Here is a 16,077-nt window from a genome sequence, read left to right on the forward strand (position 1 = left end):
CTTTGGGGGTCACAATGAAATTAGCCATAAAATAAAATGATGAATTATAGCTTGTGTACTTGCTTATAATTGATCCAAAGGAAAATTGGGTATATGTAACTAAAAGTTACTTTGGCAACAGTTGAGTATATGTCATGTGCTTGCTATTGCTTGCTTAGGTTCTTTGTGTACCAAGAAAATACACACAGCAAAATTAATTATTAAGTTTCATTTATTTATCTCGAGATATCAATTCAAATATATTTTCTTTTCTTCAGTCCCCATTCTGTAGCAAATAGACCCTAACCTGTTATGCACGATAAATTTGAAACTTCAGCCTTTGATGGAATTGGGTGCGGTTGGGGAGCTCCCGACAAAATTAGGCCTTTGGCTCCAAACTCAACCCAACTCACCCATTTTGTAGCATTAGAAAGTCGACGTTAGGAGTAAACTGGCTGAAACTTTTCTATGATTATCTTTATTTCAAACTTTAAAATTTTGAAAACATAACATCTTAAGTTTGACTCGTAACCTTCTCTTATTGGTTGGCTCTATATACTTTTTATTACAGCATATAGCTGCTTTCCATGCATTTTCATGCAAAGCCAACTTACTTCTACCCTTAGATGACATCTGGATGTAACTAACTCCCCAGGAAATTACATGCAGACCTCACCATGACTTTGAAAATCTGTTGATTCCCATATTATATATATTTATAAAAAAAAAATTATACATATATACATGCATATTGGCAGAACTGGACTACCCAGTGTCGTCAATTTAAAATTTCAGTTTCCTAATTAATTGAAATACAATATAAATTTAGGATATGTGTGAGACCCACATAGAGGGTCAGAACGCCATATCCGCCAATTTCCCATCATCTTCAAAGCATTTGGAACAAGTAAAGATAGTGTTGCAGTGCATTTTTCTCATGGCCCTGCAGTCAGCCTCTTCAATCTTTCATGCACCCTTGAAGAGTCTATGCCGATTCTAGAACAAACAGCCTGCAAAAATCAATCAAATGAAATTAATACTAAACAAAGACTGGCAATGGAATCAATCTGTTCTATTGCATCTGAAGATATTTCTACCTGTGAATTAATTATATAGTGGATCTTATCGCCAACACGGGAGTAGCTAACAGCTACAACAGGAGCTGCTTCCTCCTCAAGAACATCTAGAACCTGGGTCAGGATGAACTTGTCATTTGACCTGCTAATCAAACATACCTCTATCGCAGAATCCAATTCTGTCACTGTGAAAACAGTTGACATCGAGCTCCTCATGCCTGCAGTCTCATCAGTGCTGCCTTCAAGTTGTTGCTTCCTTTTCTTCAGCATCTCTACCCTTTGTTCCAATTGCTTCACATGAGCGGTGGCTTGATCCAGCACATCAAGTGACTTCCACTATATATGTATGCATGCATGCATGCATGTATGCAGTAACTTCATTAGTTCACAACAAAGAGAAAAGTGACCGACGACGGTGTTAGTACTTACCTTGGGTGCCTGTGGGGTAGGATTAATTAGAGAAGCAAGCTTGGAAAGGAGATCTTTTGTGAACATTCTTCGGTTTCTTTCTAACACCTTTCGACTGAGCGTAGCTACCTTACTCCCCCGGGGGGGCATCTTTTCTTTGCCGAAAAGCAGACGGAAATCCTAAACCAAGATAAAGAATGATACGAATTAAGAAGTATTCGGCTAGTCGGCCATATACAGTGGTGAATATATATGTCCCGTGAGAGGGACAGAACTAGCTCAGAAATGTGAACTGACAGGTTTTCTGCCGCACAACATTCTAATTGATTCTAGTTCTATGTATGAGGACTAGAAAATGAATAACTATACCCCACTTTATCTCAATTCTTAAATGATCTCCAGGCCAACCCAGCTAGTGACTCAGATGGGCGTAAGCGATCACGCAAGGCTACGACTCCTATGTCTGATAAAACAAAATTTTAAGTCCCGGTCACTGACGTACTGTTATTTTGAAAACGGAAAGCATGTCATAACTTCATAGCAACATTTCATAAATTTTCATTTTAAAATTTTGTTTTCAATATATAGGTTGATTTTCATAATTTTAAGGCTTTTTTTCCTAATATTCTTAAAAAAAAGAAAAGCATAAAATAAAACTATACTTTTTATTTTGCATATATAACACAAAAACAAACAAACTATATTAATTGATTCAATAAAACCTTATTCTGAACAGCGCTTAACATCAAAAGTTTAATATAAAAGGTAGAAGCTGATTTCTATTAGGGTCTCCTTGAGGAATTATATTTTTAAAATAGTTTAATTAAATATAAATATGTAAAGAAATCATAAAAAGAAATTAAATGTAGATATCATAAATGAAAACAAAAAAAAAAAAGTATTTTTGAAGCTTTACCTTATTATTACGAAAAAGAAAAGTGTGCGTACGTTTCTCATACGACGTTGTCCTTCGTGTTCGTTTGCCAAGTTGTGGGGAAACACCCACTTTCGGCTCCAGAAATGTGCCAGATTCAACTTTATGCTTTAAAATACAATACGTAATTTTTCAAAACATGGTATATACCATATAGTCTTCAGTACGCGTACGCAGAAAAGCAGGTTCATTCGGATACATGAACCACATTTTTCAAAGACTTTTCATGCTACGTGATTTGCGTGTGCCAAGATATTGACACTACATAGGCTTACAGCCTATTGGCGGAGCCACGTCATGCCCAGGGAGTGTTGAGGTTGCCCTAGCCATTTTGATAAAAATATTGGCAGATAACTGAGACTTGGGATATTTGTTTTTTTTTATTTAATTCTAAATAAAAATTAAAACTAAATAGCACTATTAAGTATTAGAGATGGTTTGTTTTTATAATATTTCATTCATTTTAAGTATTAAAAAGTAAAAAAGCTAATATATTATTTTTTATATAAAAAAATTAAATATTTTGACATTTTCTATTCAGTTAAAGATTCCTAATAAGTCCTAAAAAAAAGTAAAATAACAAAAATTTAAAGTCTAAAAATAAATCATTTTCAATAAAAAGTTAAAAGTCCTAAACTTATTTTATAAAAATAAGGATGTTATACATATTGTTTTAATAAAAAAAATAAAATTCAAATAAGTTACTTTTAAATATAATTTATTATTTTAGATTTATAGATTCAATTTATATAATACAAATTAAATTTAATTTAAGTCTTATTAAAAATAAAAAATAGTTTTGTAATTAAAAATAAATAATTTCTATGTGAGAAACTTAAGGATGTTAACATTTGCATAATTCTTTTTTTTGGGTTAAAGATGAATAATAATAATTTAAAATAATAATTTTAACAAATTTTATTTAAAATTAATAATAAATTAAGTTTAACTTTTTTAATATGTAAATGAATCAAGTAGATATTTAGTATTAAATTACAAACATAATATTTAAATATTTTTAATTTAATATGCAATTAATTGAATCAATTTTTTGAATTCAAAATTATTCTTAAAAATAAAATAAAAAATCATTAAAGAATTTAAATTACTAATTATATCTTACTTAATTTATCATTTATTTATCTAAATTAAATAATATATATAGCTATGTGGATGAGAGAAACAATAAAATTATGAGTCATAATATAATAGTTTTGATTTATTATTTTTTTTAATGATTAGATCTATTTTTGAGTTTTAAATTGTTTTTAAAAATTGTTAAGCCTATTAATAAATTCAATACAAAGTGTTATTTAATTTGAAATTCATTTTTATAGTGAGAAAATTTATAAAAAAAAATATCATCATGAGCAAAAAAAAAAATAATAGAGTCATTATGAGCCATTTTTTATTGATAAATTTCTAGTATGAATAAGTTTATTATTTGAGTTTCAAATTATTTTTTAAAATTTCTTAATTTGTTAATAAATCTAACACATTAAGTCTTATTTAATTTTAAATTTATTTGCTTAATGAAAAAAAAAAATAATAATGAATTTATGTATGTTGAAAAGAAACAATGGAGTCATTTTAAACAATGAATAAGGCGAAATCCTCATCGAAACTATTGATTTTGGGTAAAACACTGATCAAGTTAGATATAAGTTTCTCAAATGAAGCACCAACGTTGTGATCTTCTCATAGATTTTCAAAATCCTGGTGTTTTCCAGGAAAAAAAAAAAGAAAAAAAAAAGTCACCTGCGAAAGCATTGGACGCAGGGGGCCAGGTCTGTCTACGAATGGCACATTTGGATGCCGATCGAAAACCGTTCAAAAATGGCGGAGATTACTTCTGAACCCTGCAATTCTCTAAGTGTCCGTGATATTGATGGTGCTTTAATAGGTTGTGTCATAATCTGGGTCCTTTTCACAGTGTGAATCATTTGATTTTAATTGCAACTACGTCTAGCGTGTCATCTTCTCTGTTTGAAAGTTGCGGAATTGAGGGCTGGAGACTTGGAGTCAAAATAAGAGAGGATGAAAATTCTTTCCACAATTCATTTGTGGCAGGTTTACTTTGGAGGAAGGCCACACAAACTCATTAACGAGGAATGTCCTTCCTCTCGTATTGGCGAGGAACATGATATTTGGAAAGGCAATGATAAGAAATGGACTATTTTAACCCTATACTAAACAATTGTTAAATATTTGAATATTTAAAAATAAATAATTATAAATATAATTAAATAATTGTATATTTGAATATGTAAAATTAATAAAATTATTTAAATGTTTTAAATTATTAAAAATACTACATATTTGTTAAACATACTAATCATGTATTTTTCTAATCTATAGTTATAATATTTCAAATTTAATAATAGAAAACCTAGTTGATTCAAATTTTTACTCGAGAATAATAACTTTCGCATGCTAAAAATAGTGTTGTGTCCAATTAATCCCCACATAATTATTTTCAATTTAAAAAATCAATTTCATAAATTAAACTACTGATTTTTTTTAAATGCAAATGATAAAAATAAATTTTATTCATTGTTAAATTCATTTAAATAAGATTTTTTAATATTTAATAATAATGGTGAAAATTATGAGCATAAAGAAAGAGTGATAAAGTCATACACTTCAAAAATTACCATATTTATTGGATTCTTTTTCCTATCTTGCATGTCCACACTTCAATAGAATTCTTGATTTGAAATTCATTATCTAACATTCTTTTTCTTTTTCTCAAATTCTCTTTTTATTAGAGTTCTTATATTGAAGTGGTGCCTAAAGTGGGTATTATAGTAAATATAAACGGGCTAAAAGCTATATCCATTTTGAGATACCAACATGAGTTAACTTATAATAACCATGTTGTTTAGAACACAATTAATATGTCGTGTTATAAAGAACACAAACTCTTAATCGCGTTCTTAAGAATATGACCATTAAATCATATTCATAAGAATACGGATCTATGACCATACTCTTGTGAATATGGCAATATAGTTTCAAAGAATATTCTTTTATTGCTAACGGTTACAATTTTAATAAATTAGTAGATGATATGTAAACACATAATAAAAGATAAAAACTAAGGAGTGTTCTATAACAACCTAAGTAAAAATTCAGTGTGACAACGGTGCCCATATGACTTATTTAAATACTTATATGCCTCGTTTTGGTTGCTTCCTTGCATATGCTAACCATTTTACCTTCAATATTTCTTTTCCTATTTCTACCAAGACAATTCATGCACTTGAAGTTCTCTACAACTTCCGTTAATGTACTTGGAAATAAAAGTTCAAGCTTTTCCTTTTTCTACAACTCATTCTTCTAGCAACTACGAGCTAAGATGTGAATTAAAACTTTCGGCTTGGGTTGAGATTGCTTGAAGAAATTCAAAGATCAACTCACCCAAATTGTAGCTCTAGGAATTAAAATATACATGAGGAGTCAACTTCCTAGAGTTTCGTTTGTTTAATTATTTACCAATATTATTGTTACTGTTATCCTTATCGTTATCATTATTCTTACTTTATTATATGAAACTTCAAATTTCAAATAAAACATTTCAATTTAATTGATCACCATGTCTTATGTTAAACAGCTAGCAGAGATTTATGTACCCAACCAGAGCTTCATGTAGGCTAGCTGTACGTGTACCCTTTAGCATTAGAGTTCTGTGGAGTACAAAAGAAAGCGAAGGCAACTCACTGCCAGCCTTCAAGTTGCATTCAGACATTGTTTAGCGCCACATGAGAACACATGCAGACATCACCTTCAAATTTCAAGCTCTTGGTAGAGACAACTTGACTGAGATTTTATTCATAAACACCAGACATGCACATTGTATGTAAAAATTTGGAGGATTGAAGTTATTTTGCCCTATATGTACTTGGAGGTGCATTTCTTCCGCACTTGCATCATCATTTCTTATTAACAGGTATAAATTTGTATGGCGAAGTAAGAGGGAACAAAAGAAATAGAGGGCCTTATTATTCTTACCCTATCATTATTAACATTCCATTATATTTGATTTCTGAAAATTTAAAAAAAAAAAATAGAAAAGAAAAATATGATTAGAAAGAGTAAAGAAAGAAAAAAAATTAAATTCAATAAATTATTTTTTTCATAACTTTTAAACTCGTTTCATTTATATTCTACCTATTAAATAATTTTAAAATATATAAATTTTTAAATAATCTTAATAATATTTGATTTTTTATATACATTTTTATAATAAAATCAAATATGAAAAATTATTTTTTTTAATATATTTTTTTTTCTTAATACTCTCCGACATCATAGCCTTAATACCTTCCAAGAGTGTCAATAGCATTTACTCAACTTCCTGCTTTAGATGAATAATTTCTTATGATCTTTCACACATGCATGTGGTGGGAGAAGTAGAGGATGCATGATGTTATTCAAATGAATGCTTCAGAAAGATACACGAAATTTGTGAACTAGTTCCCTTAAATTACATCCAAATGGAGTGGAAATGAAACTACACAAGCCATTTTACCATTTCTAATAATCTAATAAGCATTAAAAAAAAAAAAAAAAAAAACAACAACAACAAGAACAACAATTTGCTGCGTCCATCCTTTCTTTGGAAAAGGATGTCTAGGTGAGCGGCGCTGATCCGAATACTTCAAAAAATCAGTTCCTTCAATCTCTCATGCACCCTTGAAGCGTCTACTCCAATTCTAGAGCTAACAGCCTGCAAAAATGAATTAACCAGGCATAATTATGCATATTTATGAAAGAAAGACTGAGGCGATGGAAGGAAATAATGTATTCCAAAGCATTAGTCCGACGATGCAGATGGTTTTTTATTAACTTCGACATACCTCGGAATGTATACTATAGCAGATCCTATCCCCCACTATGCATTGGTTAACAGTTACAACTTGAGCTGCTTCTTCCTCCAGAACACTGATAACTTCATGCAACCTGAACTTCTTATTTGACCCGCTAATCAGAAGTAGCTCTAAACTAGAACCCATATCTCTTACAGTGATCACTGGTGACCTGGAGGCGCCACTCATCTGATATCTTACACCTCCAGTCTCATCAGTGCTGCCTTGAAGTAGTTGCTTCGTTTGCTTCAGCGTCTCTATCCTTTTCTGCAATTGCTTTATATAAGTGGTGGCATGATCCAACGACACATGTAAAGAGGACTGCAAATGTATCCACGCATGCAATACTTACATTAGTTCACAATGATGAGAGAGAGATGAGCGATATTCACCCGTAGTGATGTTGGTGGGAGTACATACCTTGGATGGTCGAGTAGGAACAAGAAAAGCAAGCCTGGAAAAAAGATCTTTCATATGCATTCTTCTGTTTCGTTCTACTGCACTTCGATCAAGTTTAGATAAGTTACTGCGTTGGCGGGGCATACTTTCTTCCTTGACTAGTTTTGCTCCTAAGTTCCTAACTGGAGTTCTGTTTGCAGCGATAATCGAGAGGCGCATTCTTTTTATGAATGAGTCTGCTCCTATGGAAGAGACGGTGGGAGCTCAGAAATGGGAAAATTGTTCGGGTTTGAGTGTTCCGTTTTCCCTACGCATGACAGCATGAGACAACTAGTGTACGCACGCTATGACTTCATGAAATGAGCGAATGAAGGCCTCAGGCCATGTCATTTACTGGTCAGCGGTTCACAAATATTATAAAATTAATGCACTAACATAATTAAAATCAGTGCTCCCAAAGTGCCCTTTGTAACGAGTTTCAAAAAATGCACTGGCTAGTCATGTCTGAATCTCTGATAGCCTCTTTCATGAATGTCAAGAAAATGTTTTTCTTTCGTAAATGATTTTGTTTGTGATATAGAAGATGCACGTTATTTCAATTTCTATGGAAAAGCTTAAATCATGGAATTAAAGTTTGGGTTGTTAAGATGTCGAAGTCAAAGGGCGGTGATCTTGACATTCGGGGCCTTTTAAGTCTGGCCCAGCAGTGCAAAATGGCAGATTCTTGATCGGATAACGAAAGTGACCACACAATAAAGTCAGTTTTTTTTTTAATTGAAGCACGGATGGTTGGAAACAGAGTTAGGTAATGTTTATTTTTTTACTTAATTCTAAATAGAATATTAATATTTAATAGTATTAAATATTAGATTATTTATTTTTATAATATTTAATTTTTATTAAGTATTAAAAAATAAAAAAATTAATATATTATTTTTTCTATTTAAAAAAAATTATATATTTTGATTTTTTTTATTTAATAAAAAATTTATAATAAGTGATAAAAAAAAGTAGAAAAACAAACAACTTAAATTCTAAAATTAAATTGTTTTAAGTAAAAAGTCAAAAAAACAATCACCACCTTACCCTTTTATTCTCGAAATAAAAACACATTATAATATTTTCATTTTCTTTGGTTTAACAAAAAGAGTATTTCTTTATCTTTATTACATAAAAGACCTTTTAACGAGCTTTTAAAAAATTCACTGCATTCTCGTATTTGATGGCTCTTTCGTCAATTTGAATAAAATATTTTTTTAAATACAAAAATGTTCATTATTTCAAATTTAACAATTAAATTTAAAACATAAAAAGAATGATTAATCGGTTAAAATGATAAAAAAAAATTCATATTTATGAATTTAACTTTTTTTATAATTTTGTTTAAAGGATAACTTACTTTTTAAATAAATATTTTAATTATTGACATGAATATTTTTATTATTTCAAGTATTTAAAAAATTATTTCTTTTTATTTTTGTAAATTGTGGTAAATCCTTTTAATCAAATGACCTTAAAACGAATGCTGGGTTGTAAAGATCAAAGCGTGGTAAGATGACCCAGAGATGGTGGACGAGTGACTGGGCCAGCTCAGCAGCCGCACAGCGAGAGACTCCCGGCTTAATTGTGTTCGACTTTACGGGCAGGCGTGCGAGAAGACCTCTGACAAGCCAACCCATTCCTAGTCCTTCTCCACTCGCATTTGTCCAAGTCATATGGCCCTTTTATTCAAGCATTTTTATCCTCAGGCCAAATTCTTCCTGCTCTCCGGTCCCACCCCGACAAATTAACGAGACATATGAAATAAATTTTTCAGTCCCGCTTACGTTCTACAGTCAGTCTAATAATATTTGGAAACAAAGACCAGACTTTGAAATTCTACAACATTGAGGGTAACAACCAAAATTGAGGGCCTACAAGAACACGAGACACTCCTGAACACAAGCAGTCATGAAACTTTCAGCGCAAAAACAAATTATCGCGTGGAGGCATCACTGGCGTAGACGTGGGCATCTCCCTTCTCAAATTTTAATTTTAAAGAGGAGTCAAAATGGTTAAAATAATTTAAAAAGTTTCACGCGGAGGCTATGAGATATATTTTTCACATGTATTCTCACTCATTTTTAAATTGAATTTTTTTTTTAAATTTCAATTATCATTTATTTTAATTATTATTTAAAAAATAATAATAAGTTTATGAACCTATAATTGATTCGAAGTTAGGTCACTTATAGATACAACGATACCACGTAACATCCCTCTAAATCCATTTTGATCATTAATAAAAAAGTGTTGAAAACTTTTATTTGAATTAATTAATTAATAGATACATTTTTAATAATAAGAAAAAGAAAATAGGTGTCTTTAAATTATATGGTTTTATTTATCTAAATAAGATCGCATTAACAATTTTAAGAATTTGGTTTTAATTACACAAATATAATTACGCATAAATTAAAATTATTATCAAATTGATTCATGAGATGAATTTTACTTTAATCTCATAAAAAGATTTAATAATAGAATAACAATAAATAAATAAAATAATAATAAGATAAAAATATCTCAACAATAATAACGGTAAGATTTTGATCAACACATTCTTAATATACAATAATAATAATAATAAAATTCTACTTTAATGCACATATTTACAAAGTTCATAAAACACATATTCTTTGCATCATTAAATTTAATACATATGACAATGGTAATAAATTTGATTCGAATTATGCACAAACTTAATTTAATAGAATAATTTTTTTTAACAATTTCATCATAAAAAAATACAATACGTCACAAATCTAATCTTAATCTTCAGAAACTTATAAAAGTAATTCACAAAACGATTTTTTTAATTAATATTGATATAAAAAAAATTGATTCAATTCATATGAGTGTACAAAAAATGATTTTTCTTATTAGTATTAATACAATTATAAAACAATGATTTGGTTAACATTAGTGATTCAATTTACTTTCCTTATTTTATTAATGTTAATGGATAAAAACAACTCAATTCATGTAATCACACAAAATTACTTTAAGAGAAACAATGTTTTTTAACGTAAATATACAAAAGTCACCCCAATTCATACAACCTCACAAAATTTATTTAAAATGTTTTTTTGTTTTTTTTTTATTACTGTTAAAAAAAATGGTTCTTTGATTTTATTGACAATTATTGTGAGCAATGATTTCAATTTGCATAATTTTACAACATTAATTAAGAAAAATGATTTTACAAGTTTTATTTATATTAATAGATAGCAATGACTCAATTCATACAATCACACATAATTAATTAATTTAAAAATAAAAATCTTAATATAAATATACAACAAATAAATAAATATATCAATAAAATAAAGTAATAATATTCGAATTTAAAAATTTATGGTACAAGAAATGATTGTTTGAACTATCCAAGCCCAAACTGGTTTATATAAACAACACCATACAACTCATCACATTTTCTAATTTAATTACAATATAAACAACAAAGATGAATAAATAAGCAAAAATAAAAATAAAAATAAAAATAAATAGATAAACAAATAAAAAAAAATTGTACCTTTCTTAGATTCATCTCGAATCTTCTAACACAAAAATATTTTTTTCTCCGTTTTTCTTTCTCTCCGCTTTTTTCTTTCCCTTCTCTCTCCTCCTTTTTCTTCTATTCTCTATCACTTTATTTTTCCTTTTCTTTTTTGGCACCCCCACATTTTCTTTCTTTTGACAACCCCTCTCGTTTTCCTTTTTTGGTGGCTCCCTTTTTGTCCTGTGAGAAAATAAAAAACCCTCAAATAAAGGAAGAAGCCTCCCTTATAAATAAAAGAAGCCCCCTTTCCCAAAATCCACCCAAGCCCTTTCCAAAATTGGAATTTTTTTCAAAAAATAAAATAAAATAATTGATTCTCACTCTCAAAATCTTGATCTTCTATTAAAAAAAAAAAAAATATTTTCACTCAAAAATTTTGATTTTACCCTAAAAAAAAAATCTAATTATCTATTTAAAATTTTTTATTTTCTCTCAAAAACTATAATTTTCTCCCAAAAAAATTATGATTTTCCATTTAATAATTATAATTTTCAGTCAAAAATTCTGATTTTACCCTTTAAAAATGTTGATTTTCTATTTTTTAAAAATTGTGATCTTCTTTGAAAAAATTATAATTTTACCATAAAAAAATTATGAGCTCAAGTGCCACCAAAAATGAAGATGAAATATCTTCATGAAACTCTGGGATGGCTCTACTAAGGAAAGTTTAGAGCAGTGTTTACAAAGAAAGTCTATGAAGACTATGCTATCAAAATAATGAATAAATGGTTGAACAGGATAGAGGAAAAGAAATAAGAGGAAACTAATAACTAAAAGCATGACTCAAAACCAAAGTCATGACTCGAAACCAAAGGCACAACTCAAAGCCAAATAGACTCGAAACTAAAGGTGCAACTCGAAATTTTTAAACTTTGATAATGTAAAGGTGTGGCCTCAAGCCAAACAAAATTGTTACTAAAGGCTCAACTTGAAGCTAAGCCAACCCGATACTAAAGTTGTGACTCAAAGTTGAACACACTTAATACTAAAAATGTGGCTCACAATTGAACAGACTCTAAACTAAAGCCGCGACATGAAATAATAAAGAAAACCTAGGACATGATCGCAATGACTGGAAAAGAATGATAAAGAAAATATAGGATGTGGTCGCAATGATTGAAATCAAAGGATAAAAAGGAAATTTTAGGACTTAGTCACAATAATTGAAATAAAAGAATAATAAGAAAATCTAGGACGCGATTGCAATGATTGAAATAAAATGATAAAAAGGAAAATCTAAGGTGTAGTCGCGGTAACCGAAATCAAAGGATAATAAGGAAAACCTAGGACATAGTCGCGATGATTGAAATCAAAGGATGATAAAGAGAACCTAGGATGTGCCCGCAATGACTAAAATCAAAGGATAATATAGAAAACCTAGGATGTGATCATGATGACCAAAATCAAAGGATAATAAAAGAAACCTAGGACACAATCATGATGATTGAAATTGAAGGATAATAAAGACATCCTAAGACGCGGTGGTGTTAATCAAAATCCAAGGATAATAACAAAATCTAGGACGTGGTAGCGATGACCTAAATCACCTGAAAAATAAAACTAATATTTATTTTATGTATGTGTGTAGGTTATAGGATTAGAAGATAAGTACTACAAAGTGTTGCAAAGCATTCCCTTAGTTTAGTTTTAATTGAAAGTTAATGTGTGTTATGTAAACTCCTTTATGAGAATACGAGTGCGTTTAAGTAACAATATTTTGTCACAAACTTGCCAAAGGGCGAGATTGTTAGGATATTGAGTCTTGTTTATATGTTGGTAATTTTGTTTCAATTTATGTTTGACTATAGAAGTCTTTTTATATGGTGACTTCCTCTTCATTGAAGATTACAAGTTGTTGTTCGTCTAACTGGGAAATCACAAGTATATCTAAAAAGGTTTGACTTATGGCATACCAAGGCTTATTTGAGGTATAAAATGTTCGGTATCATTTGTTTTAGCTTAAAAAGTTTTCAAAATGTTTTTTCAAAAAGTAGGAACTGCTAAAGCGATTAATCCTACTCAAATGGTTAGAGCATTCAAGCGGTCATGACAATCCTGTCGAGTTTAGAAACCTATTTTGAATGAATTTCAATCCAACTCTAATTTGGAAACTTAAGATACCGAAATCCTTATCATTTTTGCCTATAAATACCTCTCTTGTAACTCTTTGAGTGTTAGAGATTCAGGCCAAGAGATTGGAGATTAGAAAGATCATAAAGGTCTTGGAGGTTGTTGGAGACCTCTTATTCTTTAGAAGTACTCTTTGGTGAGAAAAACCTTATTGCCACACCATTCCTGTTCTCTTATTTAAGGATTCGATTATTTGAATTATTGGTTGAAGGCCATAAACCCTTCGGAGGGACCGAGAGATCTACTAGGAAGCAACAAGTAGTTGTTGTGTCACAGACATGGATCAAGTTGTAGGTACTAGAGAATAAGTCTTTAGGGTAAAACAATCAGGTAAATTTGTGTGACTTGATTTCAAATGATGGATTTATATTGATAGGTCTTAGACCTCATGGTTTTTTGTCCCATAATTTGTTGGGGTTTTCCACATAAAAATCTCGTGTCTCATTGTCTATCTCTTTATATTTGATATTACGTTTGAATTGCCTAGAATAGGTTTTTTTTTTAACCTAATATCTTGCAGGGCTATTTTAGAAGGTTCATTTTTATTCCTGCATATATTCTAGCTGAATATATTAAATATATTAGATTGGTTAGTTAATTGGTTATTGAGTTAGTTGAATTGGTTATCTTGTGGTGGTTATACTTATAACCAATTATTGATTTGTTGGGATTATTGTTGAGTTTGTTAAGTTGGTCATTTTGGTAGTGATTATTATTATCTCTAACATTCTTCAACATATATTGTTAATCATTGATATCAATTAACCATGAAAATCAATTTTTAAATTGGGATGAAATCCTAATTGCATATCTGAGTTATTGTTATAATATCTTGGGATAAGAAAAGTGATTATAATTTATAAATATTATTTTTAAAATTTTTTAAATTCTATTGGACTTTTGATTATTCAAGTGTTATTCAAAGCAACACCTATTTTTTCACAATTTAATTCTCATTTAAATTATTTGAGTTTAGAGATATTTGGACAATAATACTTTGGTTGATGTATTAGTTTTAAAGTTGGAAATTTAAGATTATAGAATTTATTTATTTTAATACTTTGAACAGGAATTTAGTGATTGGAAACCATCCAATTACAAGATGAATGTTTGTGTCATTCTACTTTGAGTCTTCAACCTTAAGGTATGAAATGACTGTCATACCCTTGGAGTAGGTTTTAGGGTGTGATAGAGCGGTATCAGAGCATCAAGTTATGATCTTGTTGGGAACTTAATTTAGTTTAGTTTCGAGATATATGAGTGGCGCATTAGTTTAAGTTTAAGTTTCATGTGGTATAAATTCCATTTTTTTTTTTTTTTTAAATTGTCCAATTGGTTTCTCGATGACTAATTCAAGCTCAACATGTTTTTTTAATATTAGTATCTTTTGTTGGTTTGCTGGGTATGCTTATTACTAGTATAAACTTTGATTTGATTGTTGCTACTCCTTTAGGACGTTTTATTGTGGACAATATAATGTTTAGAGGTTGTCTTGTAATGATTGGTTATATGGAGATGTTAGTTTACTTAGTACTCCTTGACCTTCAAGATTTTAATGTGATTTTGGGGATGGATTGGTTAGTTTCCTACTATGTCTATGTTGATTGTTTTAAGAAAATGGTGACTTTCCACATTTTTAGTTAACTTGAGTTTAGTTTGAGGAAAAACATGTGGATAAACTATTGCATATGATCTCAACCTTGCGAGCTAGTTCCTTGCTTAAGAAAGATTAACAAGGGTTTTTGGCCTATGTGGTCTATGTGATTAAAAATATACTACATCTTACTCTTGTCAAGTTAGTAAAGTTCTAGTGGAACAATCTTAGTATTTGAGAGGCTACTTGGGAATTGGAGGAGGAGATAAGAGAAAAGTGTTGAGACATTGAGTCATATTTATATCTTGGAAATTTTGCTCATTTTAAAGTTTGGTAATATAATTCTTTTTAAATAGTGACTTGATCACCATTGAAGATCAAAAGTTGTTCATTCAACCGAGAAGTCACAAGTACGTCTAAAAAGGTTTGACTTGAGGCAATTTAGGTTTTATTGAGGTGTTAAGAGGATTGGTAATTGTTTTGAACTTATAATTAATTTTTATAAAGATTTTGAAAAACAAAGGATGCTATAGTGGCGAGTAGCGCTTAGTGCCCCACACCACTCGAGTGCCTGAAACGCTCAAACTACCAAAGTAGGCTAGTAATGATCATGAATTTCCAACCGAGATTCTTTCATACAAATTTGATTTAGAATCTTCTAAAGCCAAACCTCTTTGAGATTTACCCCTATAAGGAGATTGGAAGGAGATCGTATAGAGCTTAAGGAGATTTCAAAAAGGGTTTCTTAAATAGAAAGCTTAAAGTGCCACACTATTCTCGATCTCTCATTCAAGGTTTCGATATTTGAATCTTGGGTTGAAGACCTTCATCATTTCAGTGAGTTTGGAGTGATCTATTGAAGAAATTGAAGGTTGTTGCATCGCGGACATGAATCAAGTTGTAGGTATTAAAGAGTAAGTCTTAGGGTAAAACGACCAAGTAAATCTATGCAAATTGATTTCGTATAGTAGATTTAGATTAGTAAGTATTAGATCTCATAGTTTTTTATCTCCATAATTAGTGGAGGGGCTTTCCACTTAAAAATCTCATGCCCATTACATATCTCTTAATTTTTTTTGTTATATCAT

At 29.9% G+C, this 16,077-nt stretch overlaps 2 protein-coding genes across 2 annotated transcripts; both read right to left on the reverse strand.

Moving 5' to 3' along the window:
* Positions 1 to 914: 914 nt before the first annotated feature.
* LOC117915262 (transcription factor bHLH168-like) lies at positions 915 to 2,607 on the reverse strand. The gene is made up of 4 exons (XM_034830818.1): positions 2,548 to 2,607; positions 1,485 to 1,643; positions 1,077 to 1,391; positions 915 to 989 (listed from the first exon to the last, which is right to left on the reverse strand). The coding sequence occupies exons 1-4, from the start codon at positions 2,605 to 2,607 to the stop codon at positions 915 to 917; spliced, it is 609 nt and encodes a 202-aa protein (XP_034686709.1).
* A 4,432-nt stretch (positions 2,608 to 7,039) lies between these two features.
* Positions 7,040 to 7,883, reverse strand: LOC117915272 (transcription factor bHLH168-like). The gene is made up of 3 exons (XM_034830827.1): positions 7,686 to 7,883; positions 7,257 to 7,532; positions 7,040 to 7,126 (listed from the first exon to the last, which is right to left on the reverse strand). The coding sequence occupies exons 1-3, from the start codon at positions 7,881 to 7,883 to the stop codon at positions 7,058 to 7,060; spliced, it is 543 nt and encodes a 180-aa protein (XP_034686718.1). The 3' UTR covers positions 7,040 to 7,057.
* Between the last annotated feature and the right edge of the window lie 8,194 nt (positions 7,884 to 16,077).

The sequence above is a fragment of the Vitis riparia genome, chromosome 1, assembly GCF_004353265.1.
Source record: "Vitis riparia cultivar Riparia Gloire de Montpellier isolate 1030 chromosome 1, EGFV_Vit.rip_1.0, whole genome shotgun sequence".
Lineage (NCBI taxonomy): Eukaryota > Viridiplantae > Streptophyta > Magnoliopsida > Vitales > Vitaceae > Vitis > Vitis riparia.